Here is a 24,947-nt window from a genome sequence, read left to right on the forward strand (position 1 = left end):
ATCGCCCCAACTTTTAGAAAACTTCTTTGTTTTAAATTAATCCAAGCAAACTAATGGTGAAGGAATCGATTATTCAACTTGTATACAGAAACGAGTCAATTAAAGAGTTAAAATGTAAAAGAATAAAAGAGAAAGTATAGAGAGATCAAAAAAGATCTCACATTGCTTACAGGAAGTAAATTTTTGAGTAGCTGTTTGATGATAAACGTCAAGACCCTAAAAAATTGCGCACATTTTGTATCTAGACTTTTTACTTTTATCAGAGATAAAGGCAAATGTTTATAATAACAATATTTATATTTATAATTTATAATATATAATATAGAAATATGATCTATAAATATAATATAATTATAATTTATAATAATAAATATTTCTGAATTATGAAATGTAGAAATAAGTTGTTTCTGGACCCAGATGCTGGTTTCATGGGTATTCCATTCATGAAATTCATCAAGCTGTATATATTTTTTTCAAAAATGTTCATTTTTAAAAAGTACTGTTTTAAGGAATAGACTCACACATACAGTTTGCTGTCAATTCTGTTAAAAAAAAATTATATGTCCTATGTGTAATATATTCAACAGCTATTTTTCTAGCAGAGAATTTGACCCAATAGAAGGCACTCAGTCAATATATATTGAATGCAAAATAAATGGAAGAACAAAAAAATATATGGAAAGATATAGCCTAGAATTTTAACATTGATTATATCTGCGACTTGGGGGTTTATTATTTTTATTTATGCTTCTCTGTATATTCCAAATTTCCTATAAAATATGCTTATTTCTTTTATAATCAGGGTAGGAAACAAATACTGTTTTTGAAAACATTAAATAAAAGATAAACTTTTTAATTGATAAAATAAGGAATTAATATGTCAACTCAGTAAGAAAAACTAAGAAAGAAATAGCTTAATGGAAGAAATGAGCAAAGAACGTTGAACAGATCATTCACAAGAGAAAAACATTCAAATCGTCCACACACAAAAAGGAAAAAATGTTAAGGTTCACTTTTGGTAATTAGAAATGTCAGAGAGTAAGTGTTCGGCCTGTTGCCCATTATATCAGCAAAGATTTTAAATCAATAAAATGGTCTGCAGTAAGATAAAAACTTGTGTACATTACTGATAAGGATATAAATTGGTACAAGTTTTCAGAAAAGCAGTTTGATAATATGTATTCAGTAGCTTAATGTGATTTTTTTTTTTTTTGCTTGGTAATTGTACTTTTAGCTTGTATTCTAAGAAAGGAGAGTTGTAGACAGATAACTGATACAGTAGTTATAGGCATTCAATGACCACTTGTCCTAATGCTTTGCATACATTTTTCCACTTCATACCCTGAGGTTTCTCTAATAGAAACACCAGCATTATCTCCATTTGATGGAGAAGCTTAGTGAAGTTTGGGGGATTAAACCAAAACTTGCCTAAGCTCATACAGCTACTGAGTGACAGATTCTAATGCAGGACTGGTGCTTTCTAGGAGTCTACTCACCCCACTCTGTATCTCCCCATGGTGGTTTTTTTCTACCTCTTAAATACAGAAATGTTTTTACTATCCAAAAATAGATTAATAATGAAATAAATGATAATACCTCTGCATTGAAAATTGTTTTAAGATTACATTAAATACAGAGAAAATATTCATGGTCCATTTCAAGTTTAAAAAGTAGGCTCTATAGTGCAGTGTATACGTAATGTTAAAATGTACAGCATTATTATCTGAAAAGGCTACATACCATATGATTCCAACTATAGGACATTTTAGAAGAGACAAAACTATGGAGATCGTAAAAAGAAAAAAGTTGGTTGCCATTTGTTGGAGGGAGGAAGGTAGGTGGAGCTCAGACGATTTTTTAGGTAGTGCAACTATTCTGTGTGATGCTACAATGGTGGATATACAACATTATGCATTTGTCAAAACCCATAGAATGTACACCACCAAGAGTAAGCTCTACCGTAAACAATGGACTATGGGCAGTGTTGATGTGTCAGTGTAGGTTCATTGATTATTTCAGATGTAACACCCTAATGTAAGATGTCCATAGTAGGGGAAGTTATGCATGCATGCAGCCAGGGCGCATATGGAAAATCACTGCCCATTTTTGGGGGAATCTATTACTTCTCTAAGAAATAAAAGTTTATTAATTTTTTTTAAATTATGGCATATTAAAAATAATGGAGGAAAAAAATATTTTTAAAAGCTACCATAATATAACTTTGAGCTGAAAAATGAGTCTGCAAAATCATACTATATGATCCTATTTTAATGTATATGACATTGAAAGATAACTAGAGGTAAATATATTAAAAGCCGCCAGTCTGGATGATGGGATTACAAATGCCATTTCTTTCTGATGCTCCAAAACTGAAATGCTCACAGCATTTTGTAATCTCTTTATATCTTGTTGCTTCTGTCCTTTATTCAGTAGTTAATACATACTTATCAAGCAACCATTAAGTGTCAGACACAGTTCTGGATGCTGAGAATATAGTGATGATTGAGTCAAGGTTATTCTCATGGAATTGCACTCTGGAGGGAAGAAGGAGATAAAAACTATGTAAATGAAATCATTTCATGTAGAAATAAGTGTTATAAAGAAAAAGAGTAACTGGATAAGAGTGGATCAGCTAAAGGGGGGCATCTTTAGCTGAGAGGTTCAGGAAATGGTATCCCTGAGGAGAGGATATTTGTGAAGAAACCAGGAGGTTGGGAGGGAAGCTGGTGCAACTACAGAAAAACATTCTGGAAAGGGAATGGCAAGTGCAAAGGCCCTAAAGTGGAAGTGTGTTTCACTCCTTCAAGAAATAAACAAGATCTGTGTGGCTACAACAGAGTGAATGGGGGTACAGTGACAAAGTCCAGATCATGAAGGTTCTCATAGACTGTAGTGAAGAAGTTGGATTGTTTTTCTAATTTCAGTAGGAAGCCATTGGAGAATTTTAAGCATGATCATGATAGATCAGTGTTCATAGTCTTAAAAGGTCAGTCAGATGATCATTTGAGGAATAAGGCAAGCCTGAAACCAATTAGGAGACTGTTGAACCAGCCAGGGAGCTTTGAGCTGAGATTGTAGCAGTCCTGGACATGGTTAGAAGTTGTAGGATGTACAGTATAACTTGGAGGAAGCACTGGCAGGATTTGCGGAAGGGATCAGAGGTGGGAGGAGAAAGAAAGCTGAGTCAAGGATGACCACTTGGTTTTGACCTGAGCAACTAGATGGGGGTGGATTATCTGAGATGAGAAAGAGTGGGTTTGAGGTGATGAGGGTGTGGAAGGAGTTGTACTCAAGTATCTGGATTGAGCATATTAAGTTTGAGATACATACTCAACATCCAAGTCGAGATTATACACACACACACACACGTATATAGGTTTGGCTCTCAAAGGAGAGAAGCAAATTTGGAGATACAGTTTTAGAAGTCATAAAAGCATCTTATATGGGAAAGAGTGCCAGTTGAGAAGAGGGCCTAAGATTGAGTATTAGACACTCTAATAAGCAGAAGTAAGACCAAGAAAGAAGAACTTTCAAGAAAGAGTGTTAAGGAATAGGTAGTGAAGTAGGTGGAAAAGTATGGGGTGCCACAGAAGTCTAGAGAATAGCACTTCAGGAACAAGGCAATGATGCACTGTGTCAAATCCACCAATGCTGAGCAAGTTGAGAAGAGAAGTGACTGTTGGATTTGGCAAGAATCTTGGTGGTTAATGAGTCTGATAAGACCATTTCCATGAAGCAGGAAGACAGAAGCCCAATTAGAGTGGTTTGAGGAGAGCATGAGGGTTGACAAAGTAAAGACAAGAAGGATTGAGAGTTTCCACAGGAATAGAATACAAAGAGATGGGGTGGTGTGTGAGGTGTGTGTGGTATGTGGAGGGGATCAGAGGATCGAGGGAGACTGTGTAGTTTTTCAGTGTAAGATATTTAGGCATGTTGGATGCCAGTGGGAATGATTCAGTAGAAAGGAAAAGATACATGGTATGGCAAGGAGAGAGACCAACGGCAAGAGTGAGTTTCTTGGATAGAAGAGAAGTTGGATGGCATGTGGAACACAAGATAAGAAGAAAGGGAGGGTTGACAGGTCCAGATGCTGCCTGGCAGCTGGGAGTTCGGCAGTGGTAAGAAGAGGCTGTTCTCACTATAACAACCCTTAGCACTCTATTATTACGATTTTCTGTCTGCTGTTCTCTGTTCACTACTAGATAGGCCCTTAAGGGCAGAGACAATGGCTTGGCCACCTGAATCCTAAGCTTCTAACACAGGAATTGGTACATAGAAGGCTCTTACTCGTTTCTTAAATGTTTTCCAAAATTTTCAAATTGATAGTCTATAGTGAGCACTCCTGCTTTTATATTTATTTATTTGAGAGAGAGAGCACTCATGTAAGCATGGGGTAGGTGGGTGGGGAGCAGGGAGAGGGAGAGAACCTGAGGTCATGACCTGAGTCACAACCAAGAGTCAGACGCCTAACTAACTGAGCCACTCAGTTGGTTAGGCGTCCAGGAAGCTGGATGCCCCAGCATTCCTGCTTTTATAATTTGCCCATGTTATCTTTTTACAAGTAAATGGTTAATCACAGCCTTAAAAACAATTGAGATTGTCCAAGATGTTACATTTTGATAGCCTTTTCTTAAAATCCTATTTTCAAAATTCTAATGCCAAAATACAATATACATGGAAGAAGTATGATATAAAATCACATACAGTATGGTTCCAGGTTAAGTTTTAACAAAAAGGGTATTTATGTGAAAAGAAAGATTAAAGATTTTCTACATTAAAAATGTTACAAAAATAATGTCTATAATAAAAAAGACTTATTTCTGAGCAGTGCTATAATACTACCATGAATTGCCCAGCAAGTTTTATTTTTTATTTTCTTTAGTTACTATTTATTATAATTAGCAAGTGATTGAATTGTAATCAATGACTCACCTATTCCAACTTGACTCAAAGTCCAGTATTTATGTGGTTTGTTATCTTATAGCACTAAGGTACCAACACTTGAACTCGTTAATTCACTCATTCATGGAGGAATGCCTCTGTGCCTCAATTTCCTGTTTGTAAAATGGATGATGAGAGTGGCTCATCAGGGTGGCTCATAGGGTCCATGAGAAGATTCAGTGCTTCCGTACTGCTAAGGGCAGAGAACCAGCACTGGCCCACAGGAAGCGCTGATAGGGTCTGAGCTGCTATTATTGCTTATGGGTATCTTCTACATGTCGAGAACCCTGGACACTAGAGCTATAGAGGAAGAAGAGGGGTGACTTGAGGGGTTAGGGAATGAGATCGTAGCTGGGTTGCTGCCACAATTCCCATGCAGAACTCCAAGAGTAATCCCACCAGAAGCAACAGCAACATCTGCCAGTGTTTAATTTGCAAATGCAACTCGTTCCAGGCACATCACATCACAGGGTACTTCTCCAACTCGTTCCTCATCCACACACACACCCACCCCCGCCACCCCCAGTTGCACGATAGGAGATTCACTGTTAGCAGTTAAATAGCTACTGTATCTGGCTTCCATCACGCTGTGCTGCTCCTTCATAGAAAATGAGGATGCTGGCTTCGTGTCAAGAAGACACGTGTGTCTTCGCTTGTGTGGCTAAGTTTTCCGTTCCTTGTCCAATTCCGGCCCCGTGTTCTGAAGGAAGGCTCATGGAGCTTGCTGGTAGCCTGCAGTGTGGAGCAGAGCCTTGCTGGGTGTGGAGTCTCCTGGCCACACAGAGCAGCCCCTCCCTGGGGGCACCCCCTCACAACAGAGGGGCTGCACTGTTGGGCTCAGGCTGCTGGTCCACCCCTGGTCGAGTAGGGAAGACTGGAGGGCAGTAGGACTTAGGGAAACTCCTCTCATCCATCAGAAAGCATTGACTTTGATACTCCCTCAGCCCTATGAACTCCATCTCAGCATCTCTGGCTTTTCTGTGTGGGAAATTGAAGTGATTTTTGCCCAGAGCCACTTTGGGAAAGCTGGGGTCAAAGCAGGAGTTTCCTGCCACAGCTCTCCTTGCGCTAAACCGTGCTAGCTGTGTCTTACAAGCTGACACTTGCTCGTCAGCAACATAGAGGAGGTGGTAGCGTGAGGTCATACAGCAGAGCCCAATAATGACATTTTCTCTGATGTTGTCTTTGAAAGCTTTGCTTCTCGCCATGTCTTCCGAATGGTAGCTACTCAAACAATCTAAAATCTGTTCTGAGCAAGTTGGGAGAGCAGTGGTAGGTAGATAAACAGAGAGGCAGGCAGTCAGCAGGTGGACAGATGTGTGGTTTTAAATCCCTGCTTTTGAATAGACAGAAATGTTGCTTTTGCAGCCCCTGTATTACAGAGAAAGAGCTGATGTGCTGTAAGCGCACACATGCTTTCTCCATTCTGGACAGTCTACGAGGCATAGAGGAGAAGAGATGAAATATATTTGCAGCCCTCAAGGAACCTGGATGTTCTGTGAAGACAGAAAAGCGAAAACACAGTTATATCAGATCAGAATGATCTCCCCAGGGATGGGGACACATAAGGACATTATTCGTTAGAGTCCCAAAGGCAGGGGGGGGGCACTCACGTTGAGGGAGAGGTGGTGGCAAGACTGTGAGTGTCAGAGAAATGGCTTCCCAAGAAGGGATCTTTGACATGAGAGGGCATGGCGTTTAGCGACCCAGCTGAGTAGGTATGAAGCACAGGGCACAAGCGGCAGTTGTGAGGTCAGAGGGTAGAGAGGGGGACCGGAACCCAGTCATGAAAGGCTCTGTAGACTCTGCTGACACAAATGCCAACTGTGAACAGTGATCGATAAAGAATGTTTAGCATGACCAAAGATGTGCTTTGCATCATGAGGTCAAAGGTGTCAGTAATCTAAATGAGAAATCACCAGTTTCCCTGCAGAAACAGAGTACGGGGCCAGATGTGAAAGCTCAGAAACTAGTTTGGAAAAAGTGGGGAATGTATTCAACATAGGGGGTAGGGAAGCAAGAAGGTTACTTTCTGGCTTCAGTAATTAGGTATAAAACCACAGGACAGTTAGTTGGCTTGGGAAGGAAGGTGGCAAATTGGATTTTGAGGTGTTGGACTTGAAGCATGGGTTGGACAGACAGATGGAATCCGCACACAGTACCGCGTACAGGTCTGAGGCTTGGAAAAGACAACTGAGCTGGAAGTCATCACCCTTGAAAGTAGTTAAGATCTCCCAGGAAGGAATGTACTGGATTAAAAAAGAAAAGTTATCTCAGAGCAGGGGTCCCTCTGTGAAATGTTCGTTTGGAAACACAGGCTTCAAGCGTGTGTTGGAGATTCCTGATTTGGAGAAATGGAATGAATGACTCTCGTAAGGCAAGAGGGGTCCCGCTAGCACCATCATGGTTAAGCTGCCCTTGAAACAAAGGGTCTTCCTGGTTTGGCCATGGTCTCTTTATTCTGAAGATGAAGCCGCGGAGGGTGGGGGGGCTCTGAGGAAAGAGGGGATGCTTCAGGGATGGAGAGACTGGAGTTCTGCCTTTGCTTCTGACTCATGTGCGACCTTCACACAGTCACCCCAACAAGCCTCAGAGGTGGCACAGAGACACGGAGCAGTGAGGACCCCCTGGGGGGAGCACAGTCAATAAACAGGAGTACCATCCTCTCTTGAGTAGAAGTACCACTTCACCTTTCCCAGAGCTGGCTGGATGGCTGTCAGTTTATTTAAAAATCCTGTGAAACGGACCTGTTGGTGTCACATATGACAGGCTTTTCATTTAAAGTCTTGATTTTGACAGGTGCTCGCTAATCTTCAGTCTGGGAGCAAGTCACTATTTTGTAAAATCAGTTTTTACTCAGTTACCTTCATAGGAAGTTTGCTTAGTACAGAAAGGAATTTTTCTTTTCTTTTAGATTGACTAGTTCGGGAGAAAACCTTGTGACTTCAACTTCTCCAAAATGTGTCTAAGTTGCAGTCTCTGGAGACTTCTCCCATTTCAGTGCAGTTACAATAGAGCCTCTATGAGAACAGCATTTCTAAGGAAATGCTTTCTAAATCCTGGATTCTTCTAGCTCTTAATTGTGTGCTACTTCTTTGTGGGACAGGTGGAGGGTCGGGAGCAGGGAGAGGATCCTGTTTTCATCCTCATTATTTTGCAAATTTGTTCGCCTCCTCAAAAATAATTGACTAAGATTTATCTCCTGGTATTGGCATTCTGGCATTCTGTCAGAAAGTTCAAGGGAGCTCTTATGTCCAAGGTATCTCTTCAGCTAGTGGGAATTGTTGGTCTTAAACACATATCTCCACCCTACTGGACTTGGGAGATAAGATAGATGAGTCAAGCAAAAAAAATCAGTAGCTTGGAAAATTAACAGTTGAAAGATAGTGTTTTGCAAGTACATAATAAGAACCTGTAGAGAGAGTTATGGTGAAATATGAACATTTTCTCTTTTCAAGTAGGAATTATAACATTTACTTGTCTTAAAATGTAACAAAAATCACTTGAATTATAAAGGGCAAAAATGAATATTTCTTTTTTTTTTAAGACTTTATTTATTTATTTGACAGACAGAGGTCACAAGTAGACAGAGAGGCAGAGAGAGAGGGAAGGAAGCAGGCTCCCTGCTGAGCAGAGAGCCCGATGTGGGGCTCCATCCCAGGATGCTGGGATCATGACTGGAGCCGAAGGCAGAGGCTTAACCCACTGAGCCACCCAGGCGCCCCTGAATATTTCCTTCTACTTATGATCACGTACCTATTAAAATGGTCATAAGCAGAAGTCACTCCTCATTGGCCGAAGGCCTTACGGAGACTGACAAGAGGGGCTCTCCCCAAATCTAAGAGAATATTGGAAGACTTAATATTTAAGTTGAGGCAACAAATGAATTGGTTTTGTGGAACTATTTTTAGTGATAATGGCAAACAAGATGAAGGTAGTCCCATTCTCAAGGAGCTTAGCATTGTGCAAGACAGAGTAAGAGGGGCATGGAGCGTGGGTGTGCAGAAAGGTGAGGCTGACACTCAAACTACCATCGAAGGATTAACAGGGACCCGCAGAGCTGCATGGGGTGGGCTTTGGAGAACAGTGGTCTAAGCAGAAGGTGTATCGTGAACAACGCTCTGAGTGATAAAAATATCAGTTGAGGAAAATATAATATTGCCTAAGGATATATATACATGCCATAAACCTGTCAAAGCAGGTTCATCACAGTGGTCACTAAAACACTTATTAAACAATGACTGTGCTATGCACCAAATATGGTTTTAGATGCTTAAAATAGAATTATAAGGAGAGGGGTGCCTGGGTGGCTCAGTCGTTAAGCGTCTGCCTCCGGCTCAGGTCATGATCCCAGGGTCCTAGAATTGAGCCCCTCATCGGCCTCCCTGCTCAGCAGGAAGCCTGCCTCTCCCTCTCCAACTCCCCCTGCTTGTGTTCTCTCTCTCACTGTGTCTCTCTGTCTCTCTCCGTCAAATAAATAAATAAAATCTTAAAAAAAAAACCAAAAATGAATTATAAGGAGAACTGATAGTTGTTGCCCTACAAACACTGATAGTCCAAAAAAAATATTGGAAATGATCAGCCATTGTTTGGTTAAAAGAAATATGAAACATATACAACATGGAATATTAGAATAATTTAAAAGATAACGCAGATGATTAATATAAAAAGATCTTTATTCCATACTGCTGAGTGGAGGAGACAGTAGCTATAACACATGTCTGGTTCGACCTGCTTTTTGGGTGTGTCTCCCCCTCTGACAGTGTAAGCCTTGTGAAGATTGTGAGGAACTTTGGACAGTTAAGTCAGTAGAAGGAGGGCAGGAAGGATGAATTTAACGTTACTTCTGAAGGACGGGATTAAAGTTTCTTTCTTTCATATGCTTTTTTAGGTTTGCATGAGTTTTCTACATGAGTATGTATTATGATCAGACAAAATAAATGTCTTCTCCTAAGACTGCTTTCTAACACTTCTGTGACCTAAGGCAGCAACATTATCACTTCCCTTCTGGCTTGGTCCTCAATTCTGTCATAACTCAGTTCTGTCTGATGATCAGAAGGGTTTCATTCTGTACCATCTGTGTGTTTGGTCTGCATCAAGAGAGAAGTAGGGTCCTGTTTAGAAAATAAATAGGGAGAAAAAGACCCCATGAGAAGTTCTCTCTTCCTTCAAAGAGTTTATTATCTGCTGGATTACTTACCTGTTTCAGTCTTCATTTCCTTATCTAGCAAGTGTATTTTGGGGACGATTGGAAATCACATGTAATACTGTGCCTAACACACAGTAGGTTCTCAGTGTTTGTCACTACTGTATTTCAGACAGGGGGTTACAGAGCATACATCAGAGGTTGGGGGGGGGGACAAAAGGCAACCACAAGTTTAACATAGGAATTTTTTTGAACAGGAGAGAAAGGAGAGGGAAGGCGGGCTGGTGGCAAATAAGACACAACTATCATCTGGTGAATGGGAGTGGAGGAGGCCACGCTTACTGGGACTAGCCTGGCAGAAGCACACAGGGGCGCAGTGGGATGTGAGGGGTACGCAGATGGACATGGCATTGGATAGGCAAGGTGAAGGCTCATCATAGAGGCCCTTGGATGCCCAGCTGCCTCAGAATATATTGGTTCCAGCTTGATTTTTCCAAAGTACATATTGATCACTATCTGGTTAAAAGGCAGAGACAGAAAAGAAAGTGAAATGTATTGCCTGCTTCCAAGACACTTACACTCCATGTCGGAAATTTTATATTTGGATAGAGCAAAACCTACTTTGAGAAAAATGTATCTGAAGGTGAAGGTTGAAAGAAGGACTAGCAGCAGGATAAATTCAGTTTGACACTCTCATAGCTTTATAAGAATTCTTGTTCCTTCCCTGAGAGAAAATTATAGTGACACTCACCTGCACCCTCTCTCTTTAACCCTGTCAGATTCATCAACCTTCCTGGTGATATCTGTATCTGATTTATTTTTTGTGTGCTTGGTGCCTGGTATATAAATAGGCAGTCAGTCGTTAGTAGTTGAATGCATGACAGACTGAATAAAGAATACAGAATTTGTGTCCTATAGTTCCACAGTTAACATATAACATATGTAACATAAATCCTCTATTAGTGGTGTATAATATAGTATTTTCCTAAATAATATAAGCAACCAAATTTATAATTAACAACCAAATCATGATTATCTGTCATTTTAAATATTCATGGCAAAAGGAGTGGTTTGCTAAGGAGTGAGAATATGAGTAAGGAAGACATTTTTCCCTAGTTTTTCTTTCAGGCACCCACTCCTTCTCCCCTACCCCCATTGACACCCACTGGTTTGGGGCACACCAGAGCTTCCCAGGGTGGAGGAAATCTATGGTAGAATAGTTCACACCAAAATAATAGAGCTTATATAATTTACTTTTCTAAAAAAATATTTTTATTTATTAATTTGACAGAGATCACAAGTAGGCAGAGAGGCAAGCAGAGAGAGAGGAGGAAGCAGGCTCCCTGCGGAGCAGAGAGCTTGATGTGGGGTTCAATCCCAGGACCCTGGAATCATGACCTGAGCTGAAGGCAGAGACTTTAACCCACTGAGCCACCCAGGTGCCCCAATAATTTACTTTCATTTGAAGTCTTTGTCTTATAAAAGAAGACGCAAAGGGAATGATTTTGGGGTGCAGATTTCAGATGATAATACTTAGAGAATTTTTTGAGTAAGAAAGTGCCCTTTCAGAAGTCCTCACTTCCTCATGAGGGGCTGATATGAAAGGGGACATGGAACCTTCCAGTAGCTCACAAAACCCTTTTTTTAAGTGCCTGTATCTGGTTCTGCATATTTCTTTCTAGAGTCAGGAATAACAGAAGAAATGAGCTTGCAGAATTTTCATCAACTTATTATTATTATTTTTTAAAGATTTTATTTATTGACAGACAGAGATCACAAGTAGGCAGAGAGGCAGGCAGAGAGAGAGAGGAGGAAGCAGGCTCCCTGCAAAGCAGAGAGCCCGACGCGGGGCTCCATCCCAGGACCCTGTTTCATGACCTGAGCCAAAGGCAGAGACTCTAACCCACTGAGCCACCCAGGCGCCCCTTTTCATCAACTTATTAACTAAGGATATTATTCTTAGCTACACATTCTCTTATAGAAAACTGAGGATTTTTTACTATTATAAAATTATCTGGCTGTATTATAGAAGTTAAATTAATACATGAGCTCCTTTAAATTCAAGTTTCACTCCCCATCCTTGCAGAAAGGAGTCACCTAAAAAGAAAATGACTTTCAAATATCTCTTTAAAAATTATATTGAGGTGTGGTTTGCAGTTAAATGAAGATGAACTGTTAGGCATGGAATAGTGATAAACTAGAACTAATATTTCTTGCAGTTATTTAATTTCAGATTAAAAATTTCTCCAGGGGGAAAAACTCTCTTCAAACATGACCTATTTAATATCACAACTTTAGTTCCTTGTTTTATTTGTGATCACAACAGAAATATCCTGTGTAAATTAAAACTTCCAGTTAAATGCTTTGTGAATAAATTGGTATGGGATTCATTTTCCTCAAATGGCAGTGAGGGCTGTAAGAAAGTGATTGCAGAAAAGGATAAAAGGGCTCCTGGTTGGAATATTTTTCCATGTTTCTGGCAGCAAGGTTGCAGTAAAAGGCATGATTTTTATGAGAATATGATTATTCACAGCAAGATGAGAGTTGGTGTCAGTATGAAAAATTCTTCTTCAGTAGATGCTCTCAGCAGGAATAATAAATCTAAAAGAAAGGCCACAGGAGTCATACAGAACACTGTTGCCAGTGACAAATTATGTTTGCCAAACGATGAGCAAACCCATTGAACACTGAGAAATCAGTTCAGCAGTAAATCAAAGGCTTATTCTTAAAAGTAGTTCTGACTCACCATTCAAAAGGATGACATTTATATTACATACATGCTATTTTTTTTTAAGTTTTGAAATATTTTGTATGTTAAGTCTGCCTTGAATCTTTTAACACATGAAAAATCACATGGTACCATTATAAATATGTACAATAGTTTTAGGATAAAATTGTATAATGCAGTTTGACGTATTATCAACCACTAATGCTACTGCCCTATTTTGTCTTTGAAAGTCTGCAACATTTTCACAGGGTCCTACACAAACTTGTAAAATGCCATATCTTCCTACAGTAGTTGGATCATAAATGAAGCTATATCTTTGGGCTTATGCTTCTTGTGTATAATACCATGTAGGGGTATAGAATGGACTGAACATAACTTAAACAATAAAAGATGGATTTTATGGCCTTAGATAGAAGGTATTCCCTTAACTTTTTCAAAAGGAAAGAAATGATGTGCTGATATCATTAGATCACATGTAATATATGCCAAAATTACCAATTAAATTAACCCATTAATTTAGTGTTGAGCAATTTTAAGTAAGTCCATTTTGTTTTTAAAAAACTTATTTTCATTTCTTTCTTTTTCTCATCCTAATGTTGAGAGTGTGAATAAAGACAAATATATTTAATCTAATCATGGGGTAAAGAAGGTATTCATGGTGAGAAAGAAGGAACTCCAAGCGGAGTGAAGTTGATGTATTTATTAACACTGTACTTACTCACTAGAAAGGAACTGTCTTCATGTAATTCCTTTGGGATTCTTGGAGAAGTGTGCTAAAGTGGTATTATGATGACAACTTATTTGTAAGATTTTAAAAGAAATTAATGCAAAAATATGTAACATTTTGAAACTTTCTTCTTTATTAACAGTAAGCTTGAGCTTCCTGTAAATTTTTATGTGTGATCTGAAGTAGTTATCATAACTTTGTGTACGAATACATGACTTAGTGCTTCTGTTTATCTTTTGCTTTAATATGCCATCTTCAGGTATTTTCAGTAAAGACCTTATTCTCTAAATATTTTACGAATATTCCTCTCAACAGAATCAGACTGAAACTGCTAATGTCTTCTTAAACCTTTGTTGAAGCTGTTGTAATTCAAATCTTGAGTTTCAAATACGAGTACCTAGGTCTCCTAGCAAATGTAAACATGATACTAGTAAAATCTCTCTCTCATTCTGATAACCTCAACAGGATATTGTAAAATTAAATATATTAAAATACTGTTTTTGTAAGTAAGACACCGGAATTAAAAGCCACGTATGTCTCTGCAAGTTGCACCTTATGACCAAATCTCAAAAACAGATTTCTGAGATTTGAAATTCTGTCTTTTTTCCCCATTGGCTGCTATGGCTGTGTCCTCTGCCTTTCAGAACAAATAGAGATATTTAGATACTGACTTAGACTATACATTGACACCTATGCTGTGCTGAGTGGATAATCTAGAGAGAGAACTTAAAGATGCGTTTGTCCAGGTATGTTCTAGTTCAATAACTTGCATTTCCCGAAATTGTCAAACAGAATGAGGCCAATTTCAAAAGACTCCTGTGCCTTAGCCATGCACCCTTTTCTTTTGCAAGAAAGTGTTGCGGTGGGAAAGCAAGGGAAACGGGAGGGCCACAAGGCGTGACGGGTCCTGGCCAGCCGTGCGTGGGGCTGCAGGGCTGCGAATGGCACACTCCGTTTGCATTTGGCCGTGCCGCAGGCTTGCATCCAGTCGTCGATGGCAAACACAAGGGCACAGTGGCACGTAAGATCTTCAGGGTGTCTGTTTGAAAGTGCAGTGAGGGCTTTGACACACCCTTAGAAAACACATTGCAATCATATTATTCCACATTAGTAAACAGAAAAACATAGTACATTGACTGGACGGTCTCCCTGTTACAGAAAGAAATGTACAAGTAAAAACCTGGCTTTTGCAAATTGACTAACTCATGGACAGAATTTCTTAACTACAGAGACTGACAAACTCATTCTAATTGTCAGTGAATTAGAAGCAGCATTCTTCACATCTCTGCCATCAGGTCGGTTTGTTTCTGGACCACCTCTTCCCCCTCAACTTCTGAATAACAGAGGATCTCTAGGATGATCCATTTAACCTTATTTTCCCAGAGAAATTATAAAAATATAGAGGAAGTCAGGAGTTCTATCTCCAAAAGCCACTCTGAAAATCACTCCCTTATACCTCTGTCTCTCAAATACTGGTCACCCTATAATGCCATCTGTATAATTTAGACTTTCTGTGAGAGGAAGGATAATGTGGGTAGACCCAAAGGGGGCTGTCTCAGCCCTCGCCCAACGTTTTTCTTTTTAAAGCACTGCTGATCACTTGTCAAAGCATTCAGACAATTTGTGTGTTTGTCTCTAAAGTACTGGACATACTTATGTACTCCATATAATTAAATATTTTCGTGTAGGGAAATAAGAGGAAAACTTATTTTTGTCACTTGTGGATGTCTAAGGTTTTGAGTGAGTATCTATATTGTTCAGTGGGGAGGTGGGCACAGTAGACGTAATTGCTTGATGACAGGAGGGGACGGAGGACCCCCGATCATTTCCTCTGCTTCAGCTAGCTCCAGCTGGTCTCCGTGGGCACGCTGATATACAGACACAATGAAAATAGCTCATTCTCTAGTGACTCTCTTTTTCCTTTCATTTTTACTTTGTAAAAGAAGGTATTGAAACAATTAGTTGGTGGTATGGTGTTTGTTTCCTCATGGTAAATTTGGAAAATGGAGCAAATGGAGCCCCGGTCGGCAGAATTTGGGCTTGTGTAACTCAACTTCTCCAAAGATGTGTTTGTAACATTTTTATATTGTTCTCTTTCATAACACGCAGTCTACCTCAAAGTCTTCTTTGATTCTCTGTTTCTTCAAAGACTTTAGGTATACTTGGAGTTTATGTTTCTAGTGTCATGTTCAGAGGTATAGTTCCTGAACAGGCTGGCGATTACATCACTGCTTGGCATAGATAATAAGCCCCATTGTAACTGTCTTAATTCTTTTTATTAATTTTCCTAAACTAACTTGAATGGTATGGGGTTTTTTTTTTTTACATAATTATGGCACAAGTGAAAGGCTTGGAGGAAAAGTACAACCACTACGGTATCAAAGCAGAATAAATATTTGCAGAAAAATTCTGCCATAACTTAATATTTTGCATATGAGCCCCCATACAAAATCGAAGTTATTCCTGGGGCTTGGTCCAAAAGAACATGTCTGTGGCCCAGCCCTGGAAGGCCAGAGATGATGATGGATCAGAAAAAGGTCAGCTTGAGTTGCAGTGCCAAAAATAATGACAGAAAGAACCAAAAAGGCAGAATAACAGTGCAGCCAGAGTTCTGAGAGGGAATGTGCCTTTGCCGCCTGGCTATGAGATCGTACCCCATGTGGCTTTCTTCATACTCCCAACACCAGGGCTGGTATTCAGCTGCTCCATGTGTTGGCAATTTTCCCCAGCCATCCATGTGAGCATTTGAGATCCAGCCCATAAGCGCTTAGATGTCTACTAGCGGAGGCCCAGTAGTAACTAAAGCTGGTTAATTTTATTTATTTTACTCCTCTGCAAAGCACAGGCCTTGGAACCTAAAGGGAAGACGGGCAAAGGTAAAACTCTGGTCATTTGGTTTGTGGTGTTTATCGGTGAGATGATCATAGAATCCTGTCATGTGGAACAGAGGTTCTACACAGGTCTTGCACCTGTGGGCTCAACACTGCGCCTCTGATTGTTGCCATCTGCCTGGCCAGATCCTTCTTCCTGGGCCTCCAGACTCCTCCTTAGGACGTGCTATGTCAAAGTCATTCTAACACCTATGCTCTTACCACCCATAGTCGTGCTCTGTACCCTCCACCCCTGGCAAAGTCCCGGTGACCACAGTGGCTCTCCTTCCAGGATGATTTCCCTCTGAAGGGCCAGGAATTGGAGGGCACACTGCGAGATGGATGGAGGACTCCCATCTGAGCTCAAGGCTGGGAGAGAGGGCTGTGGTGACAGACACTGGGCACAGCAGGTGGGGGGCAGGCAAAGGGGAGGATATGTTTTGTACCTGAAGTCTCCTGGGCTCCAAACGACTCACAAGCCACAAAGGATCTAGATGGCGGCAGCTATGGACATCATGTGAAATGGGTGAAGGAAGAGACCATGAGTTAGGGGTCAAAGGCAAAGTGTCTTGGCACTTTAACTTATTTAACTTTCCTGAGTCTTCATGTTTTGTATCTGTGAAATGGGTTATACCATTACATACTAATCCACTTTGACCATAAATTGGTGACCCTAATTCAGCTCAACAAGAAGGAGGAATGTCTGTGAGGGAGAGAAACTGTGTGCCTGCCTCCACAAGATCTCCACAGAAGTGTAAGAAATGACTTATTAAGTAGTTTGCCACCCCTTTGGGGAGGGAGGAATATACTCTTCAAGGGATACCAAGTGTCAAAATAGGACATTTAATCAAGTGCCATCAATAGCTGTTATATCCCTGGTGCTTTAGGATTTCCGAAAAGGGAGAGGCCAACCTCCAGTTGCTTTAGCAGTAATCTAAATTTGGTAATTAATTGTAAAATTCTCCTCGTGAAGGATAATCACAACTTGGTCTAGCACTGGCCCTGACTCTTTCTGAGAATTTGTGTATGTGAGTGTATATGCAAAATGATGAAATAAAAATGTTAATTATATATTTCTCCATCACTGACTTGATACAGAGCTCTGTATGCAAAAGTGTTGCTGATTTTGACCTCCCTTTGAAAAGCCATTATCAAAAAATAACTCTTTTTCCCGCCTCTTGATCCCTTGCCAGCTGCCGTAGCAAATTTCAAATCTGTTACTGAGAGGGTAACAAAAACCAGCCTGTAAGGGAAGGGGACCTGCTTGCTAACTCCATAGAGTTCCCTGCATGTCTGTGAAAGAAGTCTGGGCTATTTCCTAGAGAGAAGGACGGCTTGCCCAACAACTGCCACCTTCCCCCACCCCCTCCTCACCACCACCATAAGTCGCGGTCTGGCGTCCTCAGTCTGGGATCAAAAAGCTATGTTTTGTTTCGGTTACCACAGCTTCACAGACTGTGAACCATCTCCAGTCTGAGTCTGCTGTTGATCTCTTGATTGCTTTCATCACAAAAGCACCGAGGATAAACGGTGGGCGGTGCTGTCCCTCCCCAATCTAGCAAAACACAATTGAAGTTTTTCAGACCTGGAAGCTCTTTTAGACTAAATAGAATTCAGCCATTCAGCAGGAGGATGTTCCTTTAAATGCTCCTCAAGGCAGTTGGGAGCATCTACTCCCATTGTAATTTATCTCACGTGGAGTTAATTAACTTCTCTTTCTGACTAAACTGTATGTGCCTTGAGGGCAGGGGCTGGAAACTGGATGCTACTCCCTAAACTAGCGCCCTGCGGTCACTTGCGAGCCCTTATAACTCTTCCCAACTGAGGGCTGATCTTCTCCTAGTGCCTCCTTCCTGCTTCATCCTCCAGCCCACAGGGTTCTCCTGCCTCGGGACCCTTGAACCTGCTCGATCCTTGGACTGCAGAGCCATTCCCCAGACCTCACACAGCGTTGCATCATTCCCTTGCCTGCTCTGTTTTTTCACCTTAGCAGTTATCAGCATCTAACCTATTACCATTTTGCGTATTTTCTTGTTTGGCCCGACTAGAATGTTACCTAGATGGTAAGGGTTTTTGTCTGTTAAATGTTGCATCATTAGCTCCAGAACATAGTAGCCCCTTAATAAATAAGAGGACACGTGAATGAATAAATGACTACTTTTCTAAGCTAAGGCACCCATTAGCCAGCTCAGTTGTGTGTTGAGTGTGGACTCTACCAGGTGTCCTGAGAAGTAGTACTTCCTCCCCAGATGAGGACCCCAGCCAGATCCCCAGACACAGCAGGGCTACCTGGGGCATCTCCAATCTCAACAGGGCATATTAATGCGTGAAACCTGCTAGACTGGCTGACCTGGCCGTGGTGGACCTGAGACATGGGAATGCTAGCCAAAGATTTGGCCTCAGTAATGACTTCAATGCCTTAAAAACCCTGTCGTGGACTTTTTGGTGGTTTATTTCAAAAATACATCTTCAACATATTCAGTCTTTTTGGAAGAAAAACTTCCTTTTCCCATGGCATTCTACATGTTCTAAACTCTGTTTATTAAGCAGCAAAATAGGGTTTTTAGGACTATGTCTTGATGCCTAGAAATATGGGAAGCTTTCATTCGTGTTTTCTATGTCTATAGATTCATCCGGGGGCTTTAAATTTTGCCACGTTGTTTCAGTGAGTCCAGAACGCCTGCTCCCCTCCTTCAATTATCTGATTTTCTGAGTTTAAAACAGATTTAGACACTAAAACAACAAAGTCCGGAAAGCAAACATGAAAACCTAAAATTAGGCTCTTAAGAGGACAAGCGAAAGATAGTTTCCGAAGAAAAGTGGGGAAAGAGAGACTCATCCCAGTGGATGGAGAATTTCAGACATCAGGATGCGGGGAACTGCAGTTTCTAATTTGAGAATAGATGCACTTCTTAGAAAGGTTTACACATTCCACATGTATCGAGATACTTCTGTATTTTCATATTCTCTGTTCTTTGAGGAATTAAAAATGTTAATAGGCAAACATCAAAATAGTAATATAGTTTCTCATCAAAATAAAACCTATTTCCTGAGACAGTTTTACCAAGATGTAGAAGCTCACACCAAGACTTAGTGAATAGACCTTTAGTATGTATCTTACCTACCCAAAGTTTGTGCAGCATAATAGTTTTCTGTCATTAAATGACACAGTTCTGAAAATATATTGTACTTGGACATTTTCATGGTTTCTAAACTTTCTATTCCTGGGGTGCTAATTAGGCCCTTTAAAAAATGCTCCCAATGGTTGCATCTATTTTCCTGAAAATCATTCTACAAAACACCTCTCCTGATGAAGAATGACGATTTCTTTGTTGCCAACACACCAGAGTTGATCAGATCTCTGAGAAGTGAGTGGGGTCTGCAGGTAGAAGCTCGAAGTTGTTGACACTCAATTAGAGCTAACCAAGATCCTGAACGTCCTTCAAAGGAGGGCCTCAGCCCTGGGAACAAAAAGACTTGGATAAAGCTCTGGGAGAAAACAAATACAGGATGTGAGAGGACAATAGCAACAATGGAGTCATTAACAGCACTGGAAGATAACTGGCTTCTCTGTTAGTCATGGAGATTTACAACTGCATTCATTTAAGAAAAGCCTCTTAACACCCTGCCTTCTCAAGGAATTCTCCCCACCCCTAGAGTTAACTGAGTAACTTGTAAGTCAGCTTTGGTGTGATTCATCGAATTAAACCCTTTTTTAACATAGCTTTTCCTCTTGGACTTCCTCACTTTCCACCTCCTATTTCTCCCCAAAGAGAGAAAATTTCCACGGCGGCGCTCCGGCTTTTTGAGTTTTTCTGTTTTTGTTTTTGTCTTTGTTTGGGGGTGGTGATTTGCAGTACACTTTTTTTGGTTTGTCTTGGTTTTCTCATCTGTTTTGTACACTCACCAGGCCTCCCAAAAGAGTTGTTTACCAACAACATGAAAAATGTATTTCTGACTAGATAAGTGGCAGAAATGTCTACACTCATGATTTAGTCACTCTTTAAACCCGGGATAAGTACCTTGTTGAGGAAACACAGCTATCATTCATCTTCTGAAGTATGATTAAATTAATAACTCTGAGAAGTCCTCTAACATGTTTTCCAGGAATGACCTATTTTTTAAAACGTTAAATTCATAGCCCACATGTGCGGCCTCCTAGACTGGCTTTTCCTCTTTCTTATCTGAGGTTATGGACCTCAGGAGAGTAGGGGAGGGTTACAAGGTCAAAGTCTTTTCCTCCTTGGAACTTGCTGCTTGCTGGGAGGCGGTTGCCTGGAAAGTAGATGCTTTAGAGAAGAGGTTGGGGGGTCATGATTTTAATTCTGTTAAGCAACAGCTGGTTTGAGTTTCTTTCCCCTTCTATCTCTTGCTCCCTTCCTCACAAATCCGTGGAGAGAAAAAAATTTGTTCAGAAGGAACCCGCAACATAAAAATACACCTTGTATTACTGTGGTGCTTTATGTCTGTTGTCTCTTTTACAAATTGTATGTTGACCACTAGACAAATAGACTAGATTTTACAAAATTATAAAGGAAATACAACCAGCACTTTAGTCAAGAGAAACTTTTAAAATACAGGGTACATACATGGAAATTTTTTAATAATATTTTTAAACTCAAACTTTTAACAAAAATAAGTACAATGAAGGGCTCTGGGGTGTTCGGAGCCTGTCTGCAGAGAATCATGACTGAAATATTAAAGCACACCAGGTGTGGGTGCCTTGTCTATCGGTAGGAGACCTAGTTGTGTGTCTCCAGATTAGTATGCTGTCATTCGTTCAACAAATGTTTACCTGTCTGCTCCTTACACAGCTGTGCTCGGGGCTGGGGATATTGCGGTGGGATATTGGGGTGCTCATATGCAAACAGGTGCATAATCATCAGCTCAGTCTCACAGAGCTGTATTCCAAAATCAGAGCTTCCTCTTCCGAACAGTTTACACGTGGTTTGGGGATTTAAAAATCAGGTCTGTTCCCACAACCTCATTCTATAATAAATCCATAAATCCAACACTTAAAAGGAATATATAATAGTGAAACAGTTAAAGAAAAAAAAGTAAAAAACACTCCATGGTTTGATTGTTTTTATTTGGGTTTTGAAGCCTCCCATGCTTTCTTCCTCCTACACCCATACACACACACACACAAAGAATAAAACTCACATCTCTCAAATCAATGGCAAACTAGTAACAGATTTTTTCGTCTGGGCTCCTCAGCCCACTGGCCTCAGGCTCTGTTGGTGTGTGGCTCAACAGCAATCAGAGGTCATAATTTCATTGGCAGTTAGCATCAGGTTTAATTTTTCTAGCATGTTACATTTACTGAAATGTCTGGTTTCAGTTATGCCTGGGCACTGACTGAATCCGCTTTGAGCAGCATGATGTCTTCAGGTACCTGAGGTTTATGGAACACATATGCTAATTGTTTTTAATCACTTTCCTTTCTGAACACAAAAATGTGTTCTCTGAAGCTGAATAACAGTAATCCTTAATGACATTGCTCATTTTTTATGTTAAAAGAGGGACTGGAGTAGGTAAAAATATCACTTCACAAGACTGACCCCTACTGATTGACATTGTGGAAAAATAGTCCAATTAAAGTTGGGGGGGGTTGTTAAACAGTTGTGTGTGATTGTTCAAAAAAAAAAAAAAACTAACAAAAAAAGAAGATGCTCCTCGAGAATGAACCTGTCTCATTTTAATTGCATTTTAGGAATGTGACCAAGTTCATATAGATGATGTGTCTTCAGATGATAATGGGCAAGACCTAAGGTGAGCATGTTGAAATGTGAAGTGATTTTCTCCAATTTATAGTTTAATGGCTCAGCTAATGAAGATGAACTTTCTGTTTGGTTAACATTGGGCTTTTCTTGCATCTAAATAGCACATATAACTTTGGAACAGATGGCTTTCCTGCTGCAGCCACCAGTGCTAATTTATGTTTGGCAACCGGTGTGCGAGGTGGCGTAGACTGGATGAGAAAATTGGCTTTTCGCTACAGACGGGTAAAAGAGATCTACAATACCTACAAAAATAATGTTGGAGGCAAGTAACTACCCCCAGTATCTTACCAGGTTATTGAGATAGTCGAGGAAAAATTCTCCAAGTACCACACACACTTACACATCATGGTTTTGTTTTTTGTTTTTTGTTTTTGTTTTTGTTTTAATGTCATAGCTTTTTTAGAATGGTTTCATCTGACCCGTGATTATTCGGTTGTGATTTAGTGACATGGAATATTGAACTTGAACCAGCCACCCTGGCTAGCCTAATCTAGTCCTGGCTCCATTACTTTGTAGTGTGTGGGACCTAGAGTCAGTTTCTTGACCTTTCTGATACTCATTTGTCCTTCCAAGGAGATGTGGGATTAACCACCTTTGGCTAAAACACTTGAGATGGACTGTAAAGCTCATTCAACTGTGTTTCAAAATAGCTTTAGCTTACAAGGGAATATGTTGACTTAATAATGAAAAGTTTGGGGGTGTCTTGGTTTCCAGCATGCCTAAATCCACATGCTTAAAAAGACGACATCCAGAATCTCCTGCCTAGGCTTTCCTTTGCATGGGAGTTATTCTGGATCAGTCCCTCCCGTAAGGTGGTATAGGTGCCCAACCATTGACAGATCCAAGTTTATATTCTGAGAGTTTAGCACCTTGGCGGGGTAGAAAAATACCTTTCCCAGTAGATTCAGGAAAAGTTCCAAGACTGACTCGCTCTGGCCAAGCTGCGATCATACACCTGCCCTGGGAGCCAGAGGGTAGGGTTGGCTCTATCCAGGCTTCAGGATTGAGGAATGGTGGGAGCAGGCCCCTCAAAAAGAGGAGATGATTTCTATAACCAGGATGCAAGGAATGCAAAATCAACTGATGTTTCCTACAGTACTAAATAAATATTTGTCAAATGGATGCTAATATGTGAAAAATTATCTGATATGCTATAAAGCTTGAGGATGATATCAGGAGTAGTATTAAATGTTTATTATTTATAAAGTTGACCAGACACACTGGTAACGAAGGAATTCATGTGCTTTTAAATCCACAGGCCTGCTTGGTCCAGCCAAGAGGGAAGCCTGGCTACAGCTGAGGGCCGAGATTGAAGCCCTGACGGACTCTTGGTTGACACTGGCCCTGAAAGCACTCACGCTCATTCACTCCCGGTAGGCTGTCCCCAAGTCCCTCCATGATGCTTTAGCTGGAAAACAGCCTTTGCTCATATTTGTTCATTTTGGAGATTCATTTTTCATCAGTTTTCTTTTTTTTTTTCTTCTTTTCGGTTCTCACAGGACGAATTGTGTGAATATTTTAGTCACAACTACTCAACTTATCCCAGCGTTGGCGAAAGTCCTGTTATATGGATTAGGGATTGTATTTCCAATAGAAAATATTTACAGTGCAACAAAAATAGGTGAGCTGCTTTCGTTTTGTTTTATACCTGTCTCTTTCTCTTCGGGCAAGTAGAAGTGAATGTGTAAAGGAAAATGGGACATTTTCATTATACTAGGTGTCAGAAAACTAGAGGGACAATCTAATTTTGTTGTTGGAATTGGGTTTGGACATCAAAAGAAATATAAATCATAAGCCATGCAGCTTAATTAAAAAAATATTACTCTACTGGTTAACGTTAAGACCTATGCATTTTAGGGCGCCTGAGTGGCTCTGTTGGTTAAGCAACTGCCTTCGGCTGAGGTCATGACCCTGGAGTCCCAGGACTGAGTACCACATTGGGCTCCCTGCTCTGCAGGGAGTCTGCTTTTCCCTCCAACATCTCCCCTCTCATGTTTTCTCTCTCTCAAATAAATAAATAAAATCTTTAAAAAAAAAACAAAAACACTATGCACTTTAGCCACTGTCACTTGAGCATCAGTTCTGGATTATTACCTTATTTGTGTTTTAGATAACATCACCAAAAATATCTAATAAGCTAAAACAAATAGTAATATGGAGATTTACAAAGTATAAATGAAACAATTCTAAAAGCTTCCTTTAAATTATTATCACTGGAACCATCTTTTTTTTTTTTTTTGCTTTATTTTAATTCAACGTGTATAAACAATCAAGTTCTCATTTTTGTTATAGGGATACCAAAAAAAATTAAGTGTTTGAAAGAAGTAATCATAGTTGGAGAAAGATGACTGGTGTGAAATCTGATTCACCATCTAGCAGGAGAAGCAGACATCTAAATAACTATAATATGACAAATAAGTATGTAAATGAGCAGTTATCACATATTTAGCAGATGTCCAGAACTATACTAAGCATTTTACATACTAAAAGCAATCTTCATAACCTTTCCATTTTACAAATGAGGACACTAAATCTCAGAGACTTAACTGTCCACGTTAACAGCTGGTAAAGGTAAGGGTCAAGCTAGGTCTGATTCCAGGGTCCAGACTCCTTTCTGTAACCTAGGGAGCTCTCTACCACTGAATGCCTGAATGTGCTTTTTCTTTTTTTTTTTTTTTTTTTTTTAAGATTCTTATTTATTTATTTGACAGAGAGAGATCACAAGCAGGCAGAGAGGCAGGCAGAGAGAGAG

General features: G+C 40.1%; 1 protein-coding gene across 12 annotated transcripts in view; it reads left to right on the plus strand.

The window, feature by feature from the left end:
* EYA1 (EYA transcriptional coactivator and phosphatase 1) overlaps positions 1 to 24,947 on the plus strand; it is a 353,650-nt gene that overhangs the window by 304,214 nt on the left and 24,489 nt on the right. For all 12 annotated transcript variants that reach the window (XM_032869202.1, XM_032869209.1, XM_032869210.1 and 9 more), the window contains 4 exons: positions 22,126 to 22,184; positions 22,297 to 22,457; positions 23,454 to 23,568; positions 23,695 to 23,816. In XM_032869202.1, coding sequence (XP_032725093.1) covers positions 22,126 to 22,184; positions 22,297 to 22,457; positions 23,454 to 23,568; positions 23,695 to 23,816 — 457 coding nt within the window. The remainder of the gene's footprint in view (positions 1 to 22,125; positions 22,185 to 22,296; positions 22,458 to 23,453; positions 23,569 to 23,694; positions 23,817 to 24,947) is intronic.

This window comes from Lontra canadensis, unplaced genomic scaffold (genome assembly GCF_010015895.1).
Source record: "Lontra canadensis isolate GAN:19392208 unplaced genomic scaffold, GSC_riverotter_1.0 scaffold37, whole genome shotgun sequence".
NCBI lineage: Eukaryota > Metazoa > Chordata > Mammalia > Carnivora > Mustelidae > Lontra > Lontra canadensis.